General features: G+C 36.7%; 1 protein-coding gene across 1 annotated transcript; it reads left to right on the top strand.

Moving 5' to 3' along the window:
• Positions 1-6,522: 6,522 nt before the first annotated feature.
• Positions 6,523-7,491, top strand: LOC124100075 (RAD9, HUS1, RAD1-interacting nuclear orphan protein 1-like). Its single transcript, XM_046455391.2, has one exon. It carries the CDS (start codon positions 6,769-6,771, stop codon positions 7,489-7,491), a length of 723 nt encoding a protein of 240 aa, XP_046311347.1. The 5' UTR covers positions 6,523-6,768.
• The last annotated feature ends 9,577 nt before the right edge of the window (positions 7,492-17,068 follow it).

Here is a 17,068-nt window from a genome sequence, read left to right as displayed (position 1 = left end):
TTCTCACAGATTTTTTTCAGGCCTACTCTGTACTAAAGATAGCAATAAGCCTTTAGGACAGAGATTGTTTGCATGAGAACACTGCCTTTGAATTTACGGTGAAAAGAGAAGAGTAATACATTTAATACTAAACAACATCATATTTGCTGTCAAAGTGATAACATTAGGGACTAATACAAGGGCCAACTCTGCCTGAAAAGGCTGGAAAGGGAGGGTTGCATTTGAGGTGTGTGAGCATGGCCTGTGATTGCTTTTCCTGTTGATTTGCAGGGCTCACAGAGCTGCTCTGAGGATCCTCAAGCTTAGCCTGCATCTCAGACAAAGAAATATATATATATATATATATATATATATATATATATATATATATATATATTTATTTATTTATCTTTCAAGCTTAGTAAATATTATTTAAAACTGTTGCCAGCAAAATATATATATATATATATATATATATATATATATATATATATATATATATATATATATATATATATATTGCTATATATATATTGAATATATATGTATATATATTGAATATATATATATATATATATATATATATATATATATATATATATTCCTAGAGCTTAAAACTGAGACTGACATCTCTTTGGAGGGAAATTAATAAGAATTTATTTTCCAGCAGTATGACTAGTTTTTATGCTAATTATCAAAAACCCTGAAGGGATGCCTTCTAAAGAGAAATTAAAGAATCAGTTTACTATGACTTGAGGGTAGTGCCTTCCTGCTGTGCATGACATCTGAAAAAAAAAGGTAGAAGGTTGGCCCAGGATTGAAAAAATTCTCATATGCTCTGCTAAGAAATCTATAGTTAGTTTTTTTTCAGTTGTGCCTTCAGTAATGGATGAAAAGTGTGAAAAACCTGTGTTGCCATGGATTGGCAATTTCTACAGATGCCTGGCACAAAGTAGGAACTCAACTACAAATTTTTATTGAATTAATAAATAATCATATAGTATTTAAGTACTACCTCTTGTTATCCAAATATATTTTTACTTGTTCACTTTTTGTTTCATGTGAATTTCTTTGGACACTATACTAAACCAAGATTTAAAAAATCTATTTCTTTTACCATCTCTCAACATTTAAGTAATGAGGACTTTATCTTTCAAGCTTAATAAATATTATTTAAAACTGTTACCAGCATCATCTTAAAGATGTTTTATTACTTTTTAAATATTTTAATCATCTAGATTTAAATTTATCCTTATAGTGGTTCTCTGAATTTACTGATTCTATTTTACCAGGAATGGATCTGAGTTTTAAAAATATTACATCTTAAACAAAGTTTTATAACTTGTGTTAGTGGCTAAGACAGGACAAGATTTCAATTTTCAGCTCAGGAATCTATTGATAGATGTGACTTTATTCAGAATTGTTACAGTTTTAGATACTGTTTTAAGGTGATATATAAAAGCATTTATGTCAAGGCAAAGATAACTTGGCCTCAGAGAGAGCTGGTCTAAGCCACTGGATCTTGAAGTGATAGTGACATAGGAGAGAGTTGAGGGTTGGGACAAAATTAACAGAATCACTGGATCCTGTTCTGCTCTAACCCAGTGAAAAATCTCTGAATGGGCTGATAACTCTGTTTTTACATCTTCTGATGTTTCTGACAATTAGGCCTCTTATAGAATCCATGGATTCCTTAATACCTGTTATTCTTAACTCCAATATAATTCTTTTTTTTTTTTTCAGAAGTGGCTATTTTCTTAACTGATATTAGAAAATTTTCATAAGCTTCCTCTTGTCCCATGTTTAATCCTACAATCTATGAGACAAATAGAAGTCCTAAGACCAATTATGTAACAAAAGAAGGTATTGTCAATACTCACAGATATGCTGGGCACACTGCCACATGCCTATAATCCCTGCAGCTCCGAGGCAGAGGCAGGATGATTGCAAAATAATAAAGGGGGGCCGGGGTTAGGGATATGACTGGGTTCAATCTCTGTAGTAAAGGAAAAACAAACAAAACAGGCCAAAAAAAAAAAAAACCAAAAAACTAAAAAACCTAACAAACAAAAACAAACAAACAAAACAAAACAAAACAAACAAACAAACAAAACACCTCAGACATGCACTCCTAAAATGGCCAGATTCCAGTTTCTAGAAAGTACAAAATGGAAAATAATCATGGTGCATTAACCTAAGATGTTGAATGTGAGTTGATGACTGCAGCAACATGTTTCATATGAACAAAGGCTATTCCACTGACGTTACAGGTGGTACTAACACATGTTCTTTGTAGAGACAAAAGAGACAGATAAGTTATATGTGCTGCCCAAACCTGAGTCTACTCCCTTCTTCTCATTTGGCCCCTATCAGTCTGTCATGCTGCCAAGCACCCTCTATCATCCCGTAGGAGGGCTGGAATTTACAGCCCCAAAAAGCTGCAGCTGGATCAGCAGATTGATCAAATATTTCACAGGTGGTCAGTGTGTCTGGCAAAAGTTGGAATAACCTAAAAGCCAAACACAAAGCTGGCACTGAGTCAGGTGCATTTTCTGTAGTTCCATCACAGGGATATTTATTCCTGCCTGTGAGGGAATAACAACTGAACCAACTGAAAGTCCAAGTCACGTGTCTGTGCTGGTAGGAGATCACCAGAAAAACATAAAATCTATCCTCCCCATCCAGTAAATCAATACCAGTAAGAACAGAACACTGATTATCTGCTTTAGCTAAATCTATCAAATATTATGTTTTTTGTCTGAATAACCATTCCATCAAGAGTGAGTAAAGAAATCAGGAGGGTTGGACTGAAAACAATAAATTTCCATTCTCACCCCAGTGTTTCTCAAACACTTACATGTCTCAGAATCACTAAGAATGTTTGATACACACACAGTTTAGGCCCAATTTCCACATTTTCTGATTCCACACGTCTGGATAAGGCCTGGGGATTTGCATTTCTGATAAATTCCTAGGTGATGCTGAGGCCTCAATGATCACATTTTAAGAAGTATTGTTTCTTCAAGTTATATTTCAACATGGGCTAAAAGAATTACTAGGGGAGGATTATCATTCCTCCTATAATTCCTCAGGACAGGTCACACCCCAGACCAGCAAATCAAATTCTGTCCATAAGGGCCTGTTAAACCCAAGAATCTTTGGTTTCTAAATCTTCACTATTGATTTCAATGGACAATAATGTTTGAGGACCATCACACTGTAGAGGAAAGAGATTTATGAAAACTGAAGACAGAGAATAGCAGATCTGACCAAGAGGGGGGAAAAACAGTTTTAACTGGACCAGACATTATTTAACATACAATTTTTGTTTATAATGCAACTTTGATTCTTAAGTTACATGCATCTATGATGTCTGAAGTTACTAAATAAAAATCCTTGCATCTTCCTAGTTGTGCAAATCCACAGGTCCTATCTGTGGCTCTCTTTTTCTCTCAAATTAACATCCCAACTGAGTCCAATAAAGGGACACAGCAAAGAAGTAAATCTCAACATTTTTATAAAATATTTCAATTCTAGAGATGATTATTAAGTGTATTAGTCAGGGTTCACTAGAGGAACAGAATCAACAGGAAGTGTAATTATAAAAAGGAGATTTATTAGGTTGGCTTACTCAGCCAGAAACTACATAGTCCATAGTGGCTATCTGCAGGCTGGAGAGCTGGACGAACCAGCTCCAGTCCAATAGGCTGAAGCCTCAAAACAAGAGAGGTCATCAGTTCTACCCTAGTCCAAGATTGAAGGCTTCTCCCTGGAGAAACAGAGTCCACTTTGGAAGAGTAAAGAAGTGAGAGTCGGATTGCAGCAACAATTAAGAACCGCTTCAAGAAGATTCAGCTTGCATCTGCTGCTGCTTGCTTATCTTCCAATTTTTATTTCATCCAAGTCATCCTCCTATTGGACAGTGCTGCCCAGGCTTAGGGAGATTTCCATTTCAGTTGGCTGTTCTATATGCCAATCATTCCTAGACACACCCAGAAGCCTCCTAATCATTGGTATATCCTAATCCAATCAGTTGGCGATTCAAATTAACCATTATATTAAGTAATTATTAAAGGAGATTGATATCTTTAAATGCCTGCCACTGGAGCATGAGTTCTATGTGAGTTCACTGATGTGTACCTCACAAGAGGACATGGCTCATAGTAATCTCTCAACAAATACTTAAGTAAATGAATGAATAAATGCATGTAAAATGCATTAGATCATGAATAGCTATCTCCTGACCTTTGCTATGATAAAAACGCTTTTGAAAGCAAGTTTTGGCTGGTGATGTGTGCCTTTATTTTCATCTTAAAGATATTGAATGTGCATGGAATGGTACCTTTGTTATTTCATTGCTTTCAGAAATTTCCTTGCTTATATAGAACAAAAATACCAAAAATGTTCATGTTTCTCTTTCCTCTTTTCTCATCCTAGGAAGTCATTCTTTGATTTGCTTTTTAGTCCCCTATCTCTGAAAACAAATCAAACCTTCATCGTCTGCCATCTAACTCAAGACATGTCATCTAAATTGCTGAAAGGAGCTCTTTATGTTACTTTTTTTCCTTCACAACAAAAACTACCCCACTCCAAGACTTAAACATAATGCTAACCTAGCAGGGCTATTTGAAAAATAAATGGATAGACTACAATAGAGGAACAAGTTGTAACCATGAGGTTCTCCCTTGAGTTAGGAATACACAATTAGAAAAATAATTCTCTAAAAGCAGCGACAGGCTTTCTCTCCACAATTTCCAGAAACTGCTTTTATTATGGCATTTGCTGACTGTTTGGTAATTTCAGTAGCACCTCACAGTGCCACTAATGTAAAAGGTTTGTCAGACTTTCCATTGTGGACTTCATTGTGTTGAGGGTTTAAACATTTCATACTGCATCAGCCTAAAATTCTTCCCTACTAATTTCTGCCTGGAATGTAATTTTAAAATAGGAGAAATGGTGAAAAAAATCACTTTGACATATTTCCCTCTGAATTTCAAGCAATAGCTAAAACATACAAATGGGGTTAATTGTTTGCCTCATGCACCAATGCACACAAAAGTATGCATGCATGTATACACCAATGTATCACCTAAAGCGAAAGAAGAGAGAAGTTTTCCCTGACAAAAGAGAGAAACTGCTTAAATCTTTCCAGGAGCTCAGTCAGATCTCATATCATGAGAACTATGAAAATGTTTGCTTAATGACAATAATATTTTTAGTGAGAACACAAGTCATGAGAAAAGGCCAATGAAGTCAGCTGTAAATACTTACTAACAACTTGTTCTCTAATACAAAACATCTTTTTGTTATGGACTGTTCTGTCAGCAACTCTCTTGGCAAGGAATCTGACGAGCACTTGTCTTTTAGAGTGAATGCCATACTTTCTTAGAATTGCACCTAATACCAGCTTTCTGAATCCTGACCTCTGCCTATCCTTTCTTTACTTGTCACAGGTTAAGTTTCCTAGATTCAAGCTTCAGCCAAAATATAATACACTGGTGCAACTTGGTGTTGCAATATATTAGAATATATTATAAATCCAGAGAAAAAGGGGAAATAGTTTTCATATGAAGGTACATATGAAACTCAAAATACAGTTACAGGGGTGATCTCTAAGACCACTGTATATCCCTGAATTTGTGATTAGTGGCAACTTGGGCTTTCCATGTGAGGTACATAATTTCAGTAATGTTTTTCTTTTTTCCTCTTAAATTTTGACATGGTATACTAAATCTATCTTTTGATTTTGATGTTTTGTTATTTGGAAACTTACAGACTCTGGAGAGACCACCACCGACAGGTCTAGCAATTTCCTAGAAACAGTAAAGGTCTTGCCTGCAAGTACATGTTTCATATGCACACCTGCCAACTGTCACCACAAACCTTAACCACCACCTGTACTGGACACTCTCAGTGCTCCTGGTCAACCTCAGTGACATTAAAGCTAGGGTCACTATATTTCTGCCCTAATCATCCAAGGACCAGATACTACAGAGCCAGAAATATCTAAGTCCATATTGTGCCAAAGATTTCTTAAACTAGACATCCTAAACTGGTCTAGTATGCTTTGCATTGCCAAAATAAATAAATAAATAAATAAATAGATAGATAAATAAATAGATAAATAAATAAATTAAAACAAACTATAAAATATAGCCTCTTGTCCACCTTTCCTCCTCACCTCTTCTACCTTCTAACTTACCATGGTGATCTTATGCCACTTTCTCTTGAGAACAAGGAGGAATAAATTCTTTTAATGACAAATCTTTTGGCCTCATCATAGCTGAATAATAATAAAAAAATAAAGACTATATTAAAAATTAATAAATTTTATAATATAAAATAAAATTAAAAGAATGATTTAGAGTTTCAAAATTGTTATTCCCTACAACCAAATTCTTTCAGGTCACATAATCTTGGACATTCATGTGTTCAGTAGCATTTTAAGGCCGATCTGTTCCTGTTGAGAATATAATGGTAAACCGCGAAGACATAATCGAAGGAGAGGAGCGGCGGCCACAGCCCCGCCGGGCAGGAAAGGCTCTTAGTAAAGTTCACGGGTTACTAGGTCCAATGGACACATTATCTGCGGACCTTGCCTCTGTGTGTCAGCCTCCCCTCTCCACTGACAGCCTGGATTTAGGCCCCCATCATTTCTCACTTAGATGACACAGTAACCTCCTAACAGGTCTTCACACTTCCAAGGCATGGGTTTGAATTGGAACCTACTCCACAACCCAAAGGCAGCCAGCACCATGTGGTTACTAACTGCCCTTCATTCACCTATTGATGCCTCCCAAAAGAAGACTCGGCCAATCTTCCCACAAAGCTCAGCTGTTATTCCACCAGCAGCCACTGGAGGGCCCCAAACATCACTATGGAGCTCCACAGAGGCCCATCACCCACACTAGACAGGTGCCCAGCAAGCCTATAGACCACAGCACTATCACTTCTTGGGTAACACCTCAGTTTGACACAACAGTAGAAAGCTGTTTCCCAGCCCACCGGAAACATCGTCACCAAGACGAAGCAAGACATTCAAGCCGAAAATCTACCTGCAAGTTTCCATGTCTAACCTTTGAGAGTCCACAGCTGTCTTCCAGTTCAGAGACACTGGGGATCCCCTTAGTAAAGGGATGCCCCAATCAATCAGGAAAGGACATTTCCAGAAAACCCTTAATTCCAGTGCTCAGTCCCCAAAGCTGTGGGGAACTGTCAGCAAATGCATTTCAGAACTTTCCTTATGTGTTTATTCTGCCTGATATCCAGACCCCAGAGTCATCATCTGTGAAGGAGAACTCCTTTTCCCCAGATCAGAGGGAAAACAGCCTTGTAAGCTGTGTCCTTCAAACTAGTACTCCTACCAGCCCAGAACCTGGACCTATTCTGGTTAATGAAACCCCTGAAGAGAAGTATGGGATAAAGGTCACATGGAGGAGACGAAGGCACCTGTTGACTTACCTCAAGGAGAGAGGGAAGCTGAACAGTAGCCAGTTCCTTATAAAAAGCTGACTGGATTTCTCAGACATCATGTTCTCTCATCATAAATTAAGCTTCAGGATGGAAGATGAAATTAAAACCTTCCACGATAAACAAAAGTTAAAAGAATTTGCAGCTAGAAAACCATCTCTTCAAAACATCCTCGGCAAAACATTACAGGAAGAGGAAATGGAAAATAACAATGAAAACCAACAGTGGGAGGTAGGACACTAAAGGGGGGAAAATAATCAAAGAGGAAAACAAACCATGTTTAGTAACATAAATAAACAAATATGGCTGGAAGAACAACCCATATCTCAATAATAACCCTAAATGTTAATGGCTTAAACTCACCAATCAAGAGACACAGGCTAGTAGAATGGATCACAAAACAAGACCCAACAATATGCTGCCTACAGGAGACGCATTTGATAGGAAAAGACATACATAGGCTGAAGGTGAAAGGTTGGGAAAAATCATATCACTCATATGGACTTCGGAAACAAGCAGGAGTATCCATATTCATATCAAATAAAATAGATTTCAAGCCAAAGTTAATCAAAAGGGATAAAGAGGGACACTACATACTGCTCAAGGGAACCATACACCAACAAGACATAACAATCATAAATATTTATGCCCCAAACAATGGTGCAGCTATGTTCGTCAAACAAACTCTTCTCAAGTTCAAGAGTCTAATAGACCACCATACAATAATCATGGGAGACTTCAACACACCTCTATCACCACTGGAAAGATCTTCCAAACAAAAGTTGAATAAGGAAACTATAGAACTCAATAACACAATTAATAACCTAGACTTAATTGACATATATAGAATATACCACCCAACATCAAGCAGTTACACTTTTTTCTCAGCAGCACATGGATCCTTCTTAAAAATAGATCATATATTATGTCACAGGGCAACTCTTAGACAATATAAAGGAGTAGAGATAATACCATGCATCCTATCTGATCATAATGGAATGGAACTGAAAATCAACGATAAAAGAAGGAAGGGAAAAGAATACATCACTTGGAGAATGAACAATAGGTTACTGAATGATCAATGGGTTATAGAAGACATCAAGGAAGAAATTAAAAAATTCTTAGAGATTAATGAAAACACAGACACAACATATCGGAATCTATGGGACACTATGAAAGCAGTTCTAACAGGGAAATTCATTGCTTGGAGTTCATTCCTTAAAAAAAGAAAAAAAACAACAAATAAATGATCTCATACTTCATCTCAAAATCCTAGAAAAAGAAGAGCAAAACAACAGCAAAAGAAGTAGAAGGCAAGAAATAATTAAAATCAGAGCTGAAATTAATGAAATCGAAACAAAAGAAACAATTGAAAAAATTGACAAAACTAAAAGTTGGTTCTTTGAAAAAATAAATAAAATCCACAGACCCATAGCCATGCTAGCGAAGAGAAGAAGAGAGAGAACTCAAAATACTAGCATACAGGATGAAAAAAGCAATATCACAACAGACACTTCAGAAATACAGAAGATAATCAAAAACTATTTTGAATCCTTATACTCCAATAAATTAGAAGATAGTGAAGGCATAGATAAATTTCTTAAGTCATATGATCTGCCCAGATTGAGTCAGGAGGATATAGACAACCTAAACAGACCAATATCAATTGAGGAAATAGAGGAAACCATCAAAAGACTACCAACTAAGAAAAGCCCAGGACCGGATGGGTATACAGCAGAGTTTTACAAAACCTTTAAAGAGGAACTAATACCAATACTTTTCAAGCTACTTCGGGAAATAGAAAAAGAGGGAGAACTTCCAAATTCATTCTACGAGGCCAACATCACCCTGATACCTAAACCAGACAAAGACACTTCAAAGAAAGAAAACTACAGACCAATATCTCTAATGAACCTAGATGCAAAAATCCTCAATAAAATTCTGGCCACTCGGATACAAAAACTTATCAAAAAATTGTGCACCATGATCAAGTAGGATTCATCCCTGGGATGCAAGGCTGGTTCAATATACGGAAATCAATAAATGTTATTCACCACATCAATAGACTTAAAAATAAGAATCATATGATCATCTCCATAGATGCGGAAAAAGCATTTGACAAAGTACAGCATCCCTTTATGTTCAAAACTCTAGAAAAACTAGGGATAACAGGAACATACCTCAATATTGTAAAAGCAATCTATGCTAAGCCTCAGGCTAGCATCATTCTGAATGGAGAAAAATTGAAGGCATTCCCTCTAAAATCTGGAACAAGACAGGGATGCCCTCTCTCACCACTTCTGTTCAACATAGTTCTCGAAACACTGGCCAGAGCAATTAGACGAAAGAAATTAAAGGCATCAAAATAGGAAAAGAAGAACTTAAATTACCACTATTTGCAGATGACATGATTCTATACCTAGCAGACCCAAAAGGGTATACAAAGAAACTATTAGAGCTAATAAATGAATTCAGCAAAGTGGCAGGATATAAAATCAACACGCATAAATCAAAGGCATTCCTGTATATCAGCGACAAATCCTCTGAAAAGGAAATGAGGACAACCACTCCATTCACAATATCTTCAAAAAAAATAAAATACTTGGGAATCAACCTAACAAAAGAGGTGAAAGACTTATACAATGAAAACTACAGAACCCTAAAGAGAGAAATACAAGAAGATCTTAGAAGACGGAAAAATATACCCTGTTCATGGATAGGCAGAACTAACATCATCAAAATGGCGATATTACCAAAAGTTCTCTATAGGTTTAATGCAATGCCAATCAAAATCCCAACGGCATTTCTTGTAGAAATAGAGAAAGCAATCATGAAATTCATATGGAAAAACAAAAGACCCAGAATAGCAAAAACAATGCTAAGCAGGAAGTGTGAATCAGGCGGTATAGCGATACCAGACTTCAAACTATACTACAGAGCAATAGTAACAAAAACAGCATGGTACTGGTACCAAAACAGGCGGGTGGACCAATGGTACAGAATAGAGGACACAGAAACCAATCCACAAAACTACAACTATCTTATATTTGATAAAGGGGCTAAAAGCATGCAATGGAGGAAGGATAGCATCTTCAACAAATGGTGCTGGGAAAACTGGAAATCCATATGCAACAAAATGAAACTGAATCCCTTTCTCTCGCCATGCACAAAAGTTAATTCAAAATGGATCAAGGAGCTTGATATCAAATCAGAGACACGCCGTCTGATAGAAGAAAAAGTTGGCTACGATCTACATACTGTGGGGTCGGGCTCCAAATTCCTCAATAGGACACCCATAGCACAAAAGTTAATAACTAGAATCAACAAATGGGACTTACTCAAACTAAAAAGTTTTTTCTCAGCAAAAGATACAATAAGAGAGGTAAGTAGAGAGCCTACATCCTGGGAACAAATCTTTACTCCTCACACTTCAGATAGAGCCCTAATATCCAGAGTATACAAAGAATTCAAAAAATTAGACAATAAGAGAACAAACAACCCAATCAACAAATGGGCCAAGGACCTGAACAGACACTTCTCAGAGGAGGACATACAATCAATCAACAAGTACATGAAAAAATGCTCACCATCTCTAGCAGTCAGAGAAATGCAAATCAAAACCACCCTAAGATACCATCTCACTCCAGTTAGATTGGCAGCCATTATGAAGTCAAACAACAACAAGTGCTGGCGAGGATGTGGGGAAAAGGGTACACTTGTACATTGCTGGTGGGACTGCAAATTGGTGCAGCCAATTTGGAAAGCAGTATGGAGATTTCTTGGAAAGCTGGGAATGGAGCCACCATTTGACCCAGCTATTCCCCTTCTCGGTCTATTCCCTAAAGACCTAAAAAGAGCATGCTACAGGGACACTGCTACATCGATGTTCATAGCAGCACAATTCACAATAGCTAGACTGTGGAACCAACCTAGATGCCCTTCAATGGATGAATGGATAAAAAAAATGTGGCATTTATACACAATGGAGTATTACTCTGCATTAAAAAATGACAAAATCATAGAATTTACAGGGAAATGGATGGCATTAGAGCAGATTATGCTAAGTGAAGCTAGCCAATCCCTAAAAAACAAATGCCAAATGTCTTCTTTGATATAAGGAGAGTAACTAAGAACAGAGTAGGATCGAAGAGCAGGAGAAGAAGATTAACATTAAACAGGGATGAGAGGTGGGAGGGAAAGGGAGAGAGAAGGGAAAATGCATGGAAATGGAAGGAGACCCTCAGAGTTATACAAAAGTACATACAAGAGGAAGTGAGGGGAAGGGGAAAAATAATATAAGGGGGACAAACGAATGTCAGTAGAGGGAGCAGAGAGAGAAGAGGGGAGGGGAGGGGAGGGGAGGGGAGGGGGGATAGTAGAGGATAGGAAAGGCAGCAGAATACAACAGACACTAGTATGGCAATATGTAAATCAATGGATGTGTAACTGATGTGATTCTGCAATCTGTATATGGGGTAAAAATGGGAGCTCATAACCCACTTGAATCAAATTGTGAAATATGATATATCAAGAACTATGTAATGTTTTGAACAGCCAACAATAAAAAATTAAAAAAAAAATAAAAAAGAAAAAAAAAAAGACATAATCGAAGACCATTTAGAATTTACATTCAAACTTACTGGGATATGCAGACGGATAATAAAGCAATTACAATGTGGTATGATGGGGAAAAAAGGCTACATATGATGAAAAGTCTGTAGGGTAGTATGTGCCACTAGAGTAGCACTTGCTGAAAGCATTGGTATTAAGAGAAGTCTTTCAAAGCTAAGCTCAGTGGCTCACACCAGCAATTACAGTTACTCCATGGGCTGAGACAGGAAGATCACATATATGTGGTCAGCTTGGTCACTTTCTCAAAGTGAAAAAAATAGTGCCACAGGGGTCAATCCCCAATACCATGAAAAACATTTTAGAAAGTAACATTTGAGTCCAAGATAAAGTGTAGGTATTGGGTATCACCAATATTCCCTGAATATCACCTTCTTAAGAAACAGTCTCTGAACATCAGCTAATCCCTGAATATCAGCTTCCTTGTTTGTTGCATCAGGAAGAATCAAAAGCTCTAGGATTATTATAAGGAATGATTAGCTATCACAATTGAGGTCCATGGAATATGACAGACATCTGCAGTTGCACACACCAAGTCCCTGATCTTTTATTATTGACTTCTTTTCTTGCTTTTCATCTCCCTATAAGTCTTGCATTTTACACAAATATAGCCAGTATGGAGCCAGCTACCCCTGTGCTTTTCACAGAGAATTTAATTTGGCTGATGCTATGGCTTTGAATTGGATACCCTTGGGTGGGAGAACATGTGTTAAGTATTCTTCCAGACGTCTGCCAAATCAATTCAATTGCATTTTTTTTGGAACACTAGACATCTATTTACCTCAGTAAAACAGATCAGCAAATCATCTCCAATCAATTTGATATGTGCATAGTAAATACATTAAGAAACTTAAATAGATGACCCAGTGACAACCAACATTTATGATCAAATACTACCATTAAGAAAATTAGTAGGTAAACAGCTCATGCAGCATACTCTCTGAATTACAAATACAAATATATTTTAGAAACTCCAATTTACTAGAGAAAATGATCCTTTTAAAAGTTAGATAAACTGACTTTAGGGTAAGATTTTTGAAAATATTTACCAAGACAGCAACTCACAATTCTTGTAAATATATCATTCTTATACAGAAAAATCACTGGTAACAGTATCATAACTAATGTCATTCATTTATTAATAAATGTGCATGGAGTATTTGGTACCAAGGACTGTGCCAGAGATTGGTGACTCAATGGTGAGAAAAATTAAAATTGTCCTCAGTACCATAAAGACTGCCTTGTAGTGCAAAAGAAAAAAAAAAAAAAAAAACACCCATAGAAATATAAAAAACTATCATTGTTATGAGGATAGTTAAAGACATCTAAAAAGCAGGTCTGGGAAAAATTTCTCATACAGGACAATTGAGCTGACATATTAACCATAATTAGAAGTTGCCTGAGTATAGTAGAAACTATTTTTGCACTTACAAAAGATGAGGCAGAAAGACAGATCTTGTGTGTACAGGACCACTGCAGAAGATGAGTAGACTGAGTTAAAGAAAGCACATAGTGAGATGAAACTTGAGCCTTAGGACCAGACTGTTTACAGCTTTGCAAGCCCTTGATGAATAATTTATTTTCTATCTTATGAGTAAGGGGAAGACATTGATCAGGCTTAAGCAAGGATCTGATTTAATCAGATTTGCATTTTTAAAAAGATCATTATGGCCTCTATATGTTGATTTGATAAGAACAGGGCAAGAATAGATGAAGGTACACGAATTAGAAGGCTATTTTTTGGGCCCAGAATTTACATGGCAGCATCCTGGATTAAACTATTGCTGGGAAAGTTAGATAGAAATGGACATATTTGAGAGATGCTTAAGAGATAATACTGGAAAACTTTATTTTAGATAAATATGATGAGAATGAGAGAAATTCAAGGATGACTGTAAAATTTTAGACTTTATAAATGAAGTGATTAACTGAAAGTGGAAGTTAAATTTTCTAAAATTGGCAATGTTATAAGTTGCTATATTTGAGGTGTGAAACATTATGAATTCAGTTTGAATATATTGATTTGGGTGTGACTTTGTGTCATTCCAGTGAAGATATCTACTGGCTATTTATATATTCCAATCAGAAAAGGCATCTGGTCTGGAAATATAAATTTGTAAGTCATCTGTGTATAAAAGATAAAAGAAACATAAATGTCAATGTAAGTGTCTAATGAGATATGAGAGAATAAGAAGGGAATTAGGACTAGGCCCAAACCTTGACGACCTCCAAAGTTGGAGACTGGATAAAGGAAAGTAAAGTGAAAAGAAATATCCAAAAAATGAAGGAAAATCCCTAGGGCAATACCACTTAGAAGACAATGGATGAGAAATCACTTCTTTCCAGGAGAGTACTCATGCTGTTGAGTGATGCTGAGTAAGCTAGTGTCCCCAGCTCAGGGCTAGATGCTGTGAAGCTGATGAATACCAAGCTGTGGGTGCCTTCACAGGCCTCCATGGGCCAGTGAGTCCTTGGGAGACTCAGGAGAATTATAGAGTGTCCTAGCTGGGAGAGCGGCCAGGTGAAAATCAGAAAATATATATTTTTAGTAGACTTTATTTTTAGAGCAGTTTTAAGTTCACAGAGAAATTGAGTGGAGAGTGCAGAGATTTCTCATATTTCTCTGCCCTCAACATTTTTTCTTATGCAAGAAGTTTGGCAAATTTCCTTAAAAATTCCCAGAGGGGGAGAAAATGATTCAGATCTCCACAGGCCTAGTAGTTTGTTGAGATTTCTTTTCTTAGTCTAAGTAAATGATCATCATATTTTCATCTAATTATATATTTGTTACTTTTCATTCCTTTTCTTATAAAGGTTCCATATCACATATGATTTACGCTTAAATGTAATTCCATTCCTACAATGTCCTTTCAAAATCCCCGGTATTTGACCACAGACACAGATTTTCAAATACTTATTTTCTTGTCACAATATAAATAACAGCTTCCTCCTAAAAGTAAATGAGTTTTTAGAAAGAACCCTGTCATCCCTTGATGCCTTGGTCCTGCCATGCTGCCATAAGCGTCCAGGGTGTGGATATACAGAGAGCTACATCAGAGTAGGAATAAAGAGTGAAGTGTTTATATCTCATATAGTGCAACCAGAAACCACCATTGTGGGAGAACCGCTGAACAAACAGGTAGACAAAATGCTGTCAGCTAGTTGATATTGAGCTTCATCAAAATGGACAAAACACCAGACATAGTGGCTCATGCCTGTAATCCCAGTGGCTCAGGAAGCTGAGGCAGGAGGATAACAGGTTCAAAAGTAGCCTCAGCAATTTAGTGAGAATCTAAATAACTTAACAAGACCCTGTTTCAAAGTAAAAAAAAATAATAAAATAAAATAAAAAGGGTTGGGGATGTGGCTCAGTGCTAAAGTGCACTTGAGTTCAATCCTTGGTTCAAAAAAAAAAAAAAAAACTGACAAAATGAGCAATATACAGAAGGGCTGACATGGATTCCCACTTAGGATCTTCTCTATGTCTTGAGAAGATCAAATGGTCACTTTGTAGAAAGTTGTGTATATCAGATCATTTTCACTCTGGTCAGTGATCCAGGGACTTGTTCTCATAAATATATTTTGGGGGGTGTATGCTGTGTTGTCCAGCTCTAGGTATCCAATATTTACAGAATGCATGATCTACAGACATTGAATGTGACCTAGCACAACATCTGATTGCAAATTTCGTTTGTTAGCAAAGGAGGTACAGCATAAGGCACCAAACAAAGTAGTTCACCGGTCATATCAAGTACTATATTATTCAATAAAAGCCCCACTCAAAAATTTTAGAACCTTCTAAATGTGCAGCTGAAAGTCCAGTTCAGTGGAAACACCGTGAAAGGATTTGGTCCAATTTGTTAGGATGCAATCTATTAAATCAGAGACTTCTGTATGGTGTTATGCCAAAAGAAAAACAGGTTAAGTCCAGGACCCATGACTATGGAAGCGGGATTACCTCCATTGAACATCACTCCCATGACTCACTGAGGTGTTTCATGAGACTTTTCTTCATAATTCTGATTTTTACAGAAGTAGAAAGTCTGATCTCCCAAATGGGGCAAACTTTTATCAGAGAAGCTAGAGTCTGAATAAACTAAAATTAAGGTACTGTTTGCCCAAAGGCATCTAGATGTTACCATATTGCCATGGGGTAATTGATCCCAATCAGCAGGAAGTAAGACTGCTTTTACACAATGGGAAGAGGGTGTGATATTTGTGCAACCCAGAAGACTAACTTTGGTTCCAGCTGTTACTCCTATTTTCCATTGTAATTGGGAATGCATATGTGTGGGCAACTTCAAACTGAGAAGCAGAAACCTCAGAGAGACCCTCAGATTGTAATGCAAATTTGATGTTAAATAAAGAAGAAAATGAGGAAAGGTTGTATGGAAGTGTCCTGGTTTCTCAGACAGTCTAAGGATTGTTCAGCAAAAATTTTAAAAAGTCCTTGAGCCAAAGTTGCCTACCACACCAATCTGGTATCTCCCAAGACTACAGAGCTATAGTAACAAAACCAGCATGGTACTGGAACCAAAATAGGCATGAGGTCCAATGGAATAGGATAGAAGACACAGAAACAAACCCACATAAATAGAGTTACCTCATATTAGGAAAAGGCACCAAAACATATACTGGAGAAAACATAGCCTTTTAAACAAATGATGCTGGAAAAACTGGAAATAAATATGTAGAAGAATAAAATTTAACATCCATCTCTCATCCTAAACACAACTCAACTCCAAGTAGATCAAAGGCCAAAGAATTAGATCAGAAACCATGCACCTACTAAAAGAAAATGGAGGCCTGACATTCCAACATGTCAGCTCAGGAACTGACTTTCTTAACAAGACTCCGAAAGCTCAAGAAGTAAAATTTTTAAAAAATTTAAAAAAAATAATAAGTGGGATGGCATTAAATTAAAATTTTTTCACATTAAAGAAAACAATCAAGTGCATGAAGATAGAGCATACATAATGGGAGAAAATCT

This window comes from Marmota monax, unplaced genomic scaffold (assembly GCF_021218885.2).
Source record: "Marmota monax isolate L192 unplaced genomic scaffold, Marmota_monax_Labrador192_F-V1.1 WCK01_AAM20220418_F8-fsc00053, whole genome shotgun sequence".
Classification (NCBI taxonomy): Eukaryota; Metazoa; Chordata; class Mammalia; order Rodentia; family Sciuridae; genus Marmota; species Marmota monax.
Note: the sequence above shows the minus strand (reverse complement) of the source record. Positions and strands in the feature narration are given on the sequence as shown.

Coding starts and splice junctions, on each gene's coding strand:
- LOC124100075 (XM_046455391.2), top strand. CDS start 6,769: ATGCCTCCCAAAAGAAGACTCGGCCAATCTTCCCACAAAGCTCAGCTG.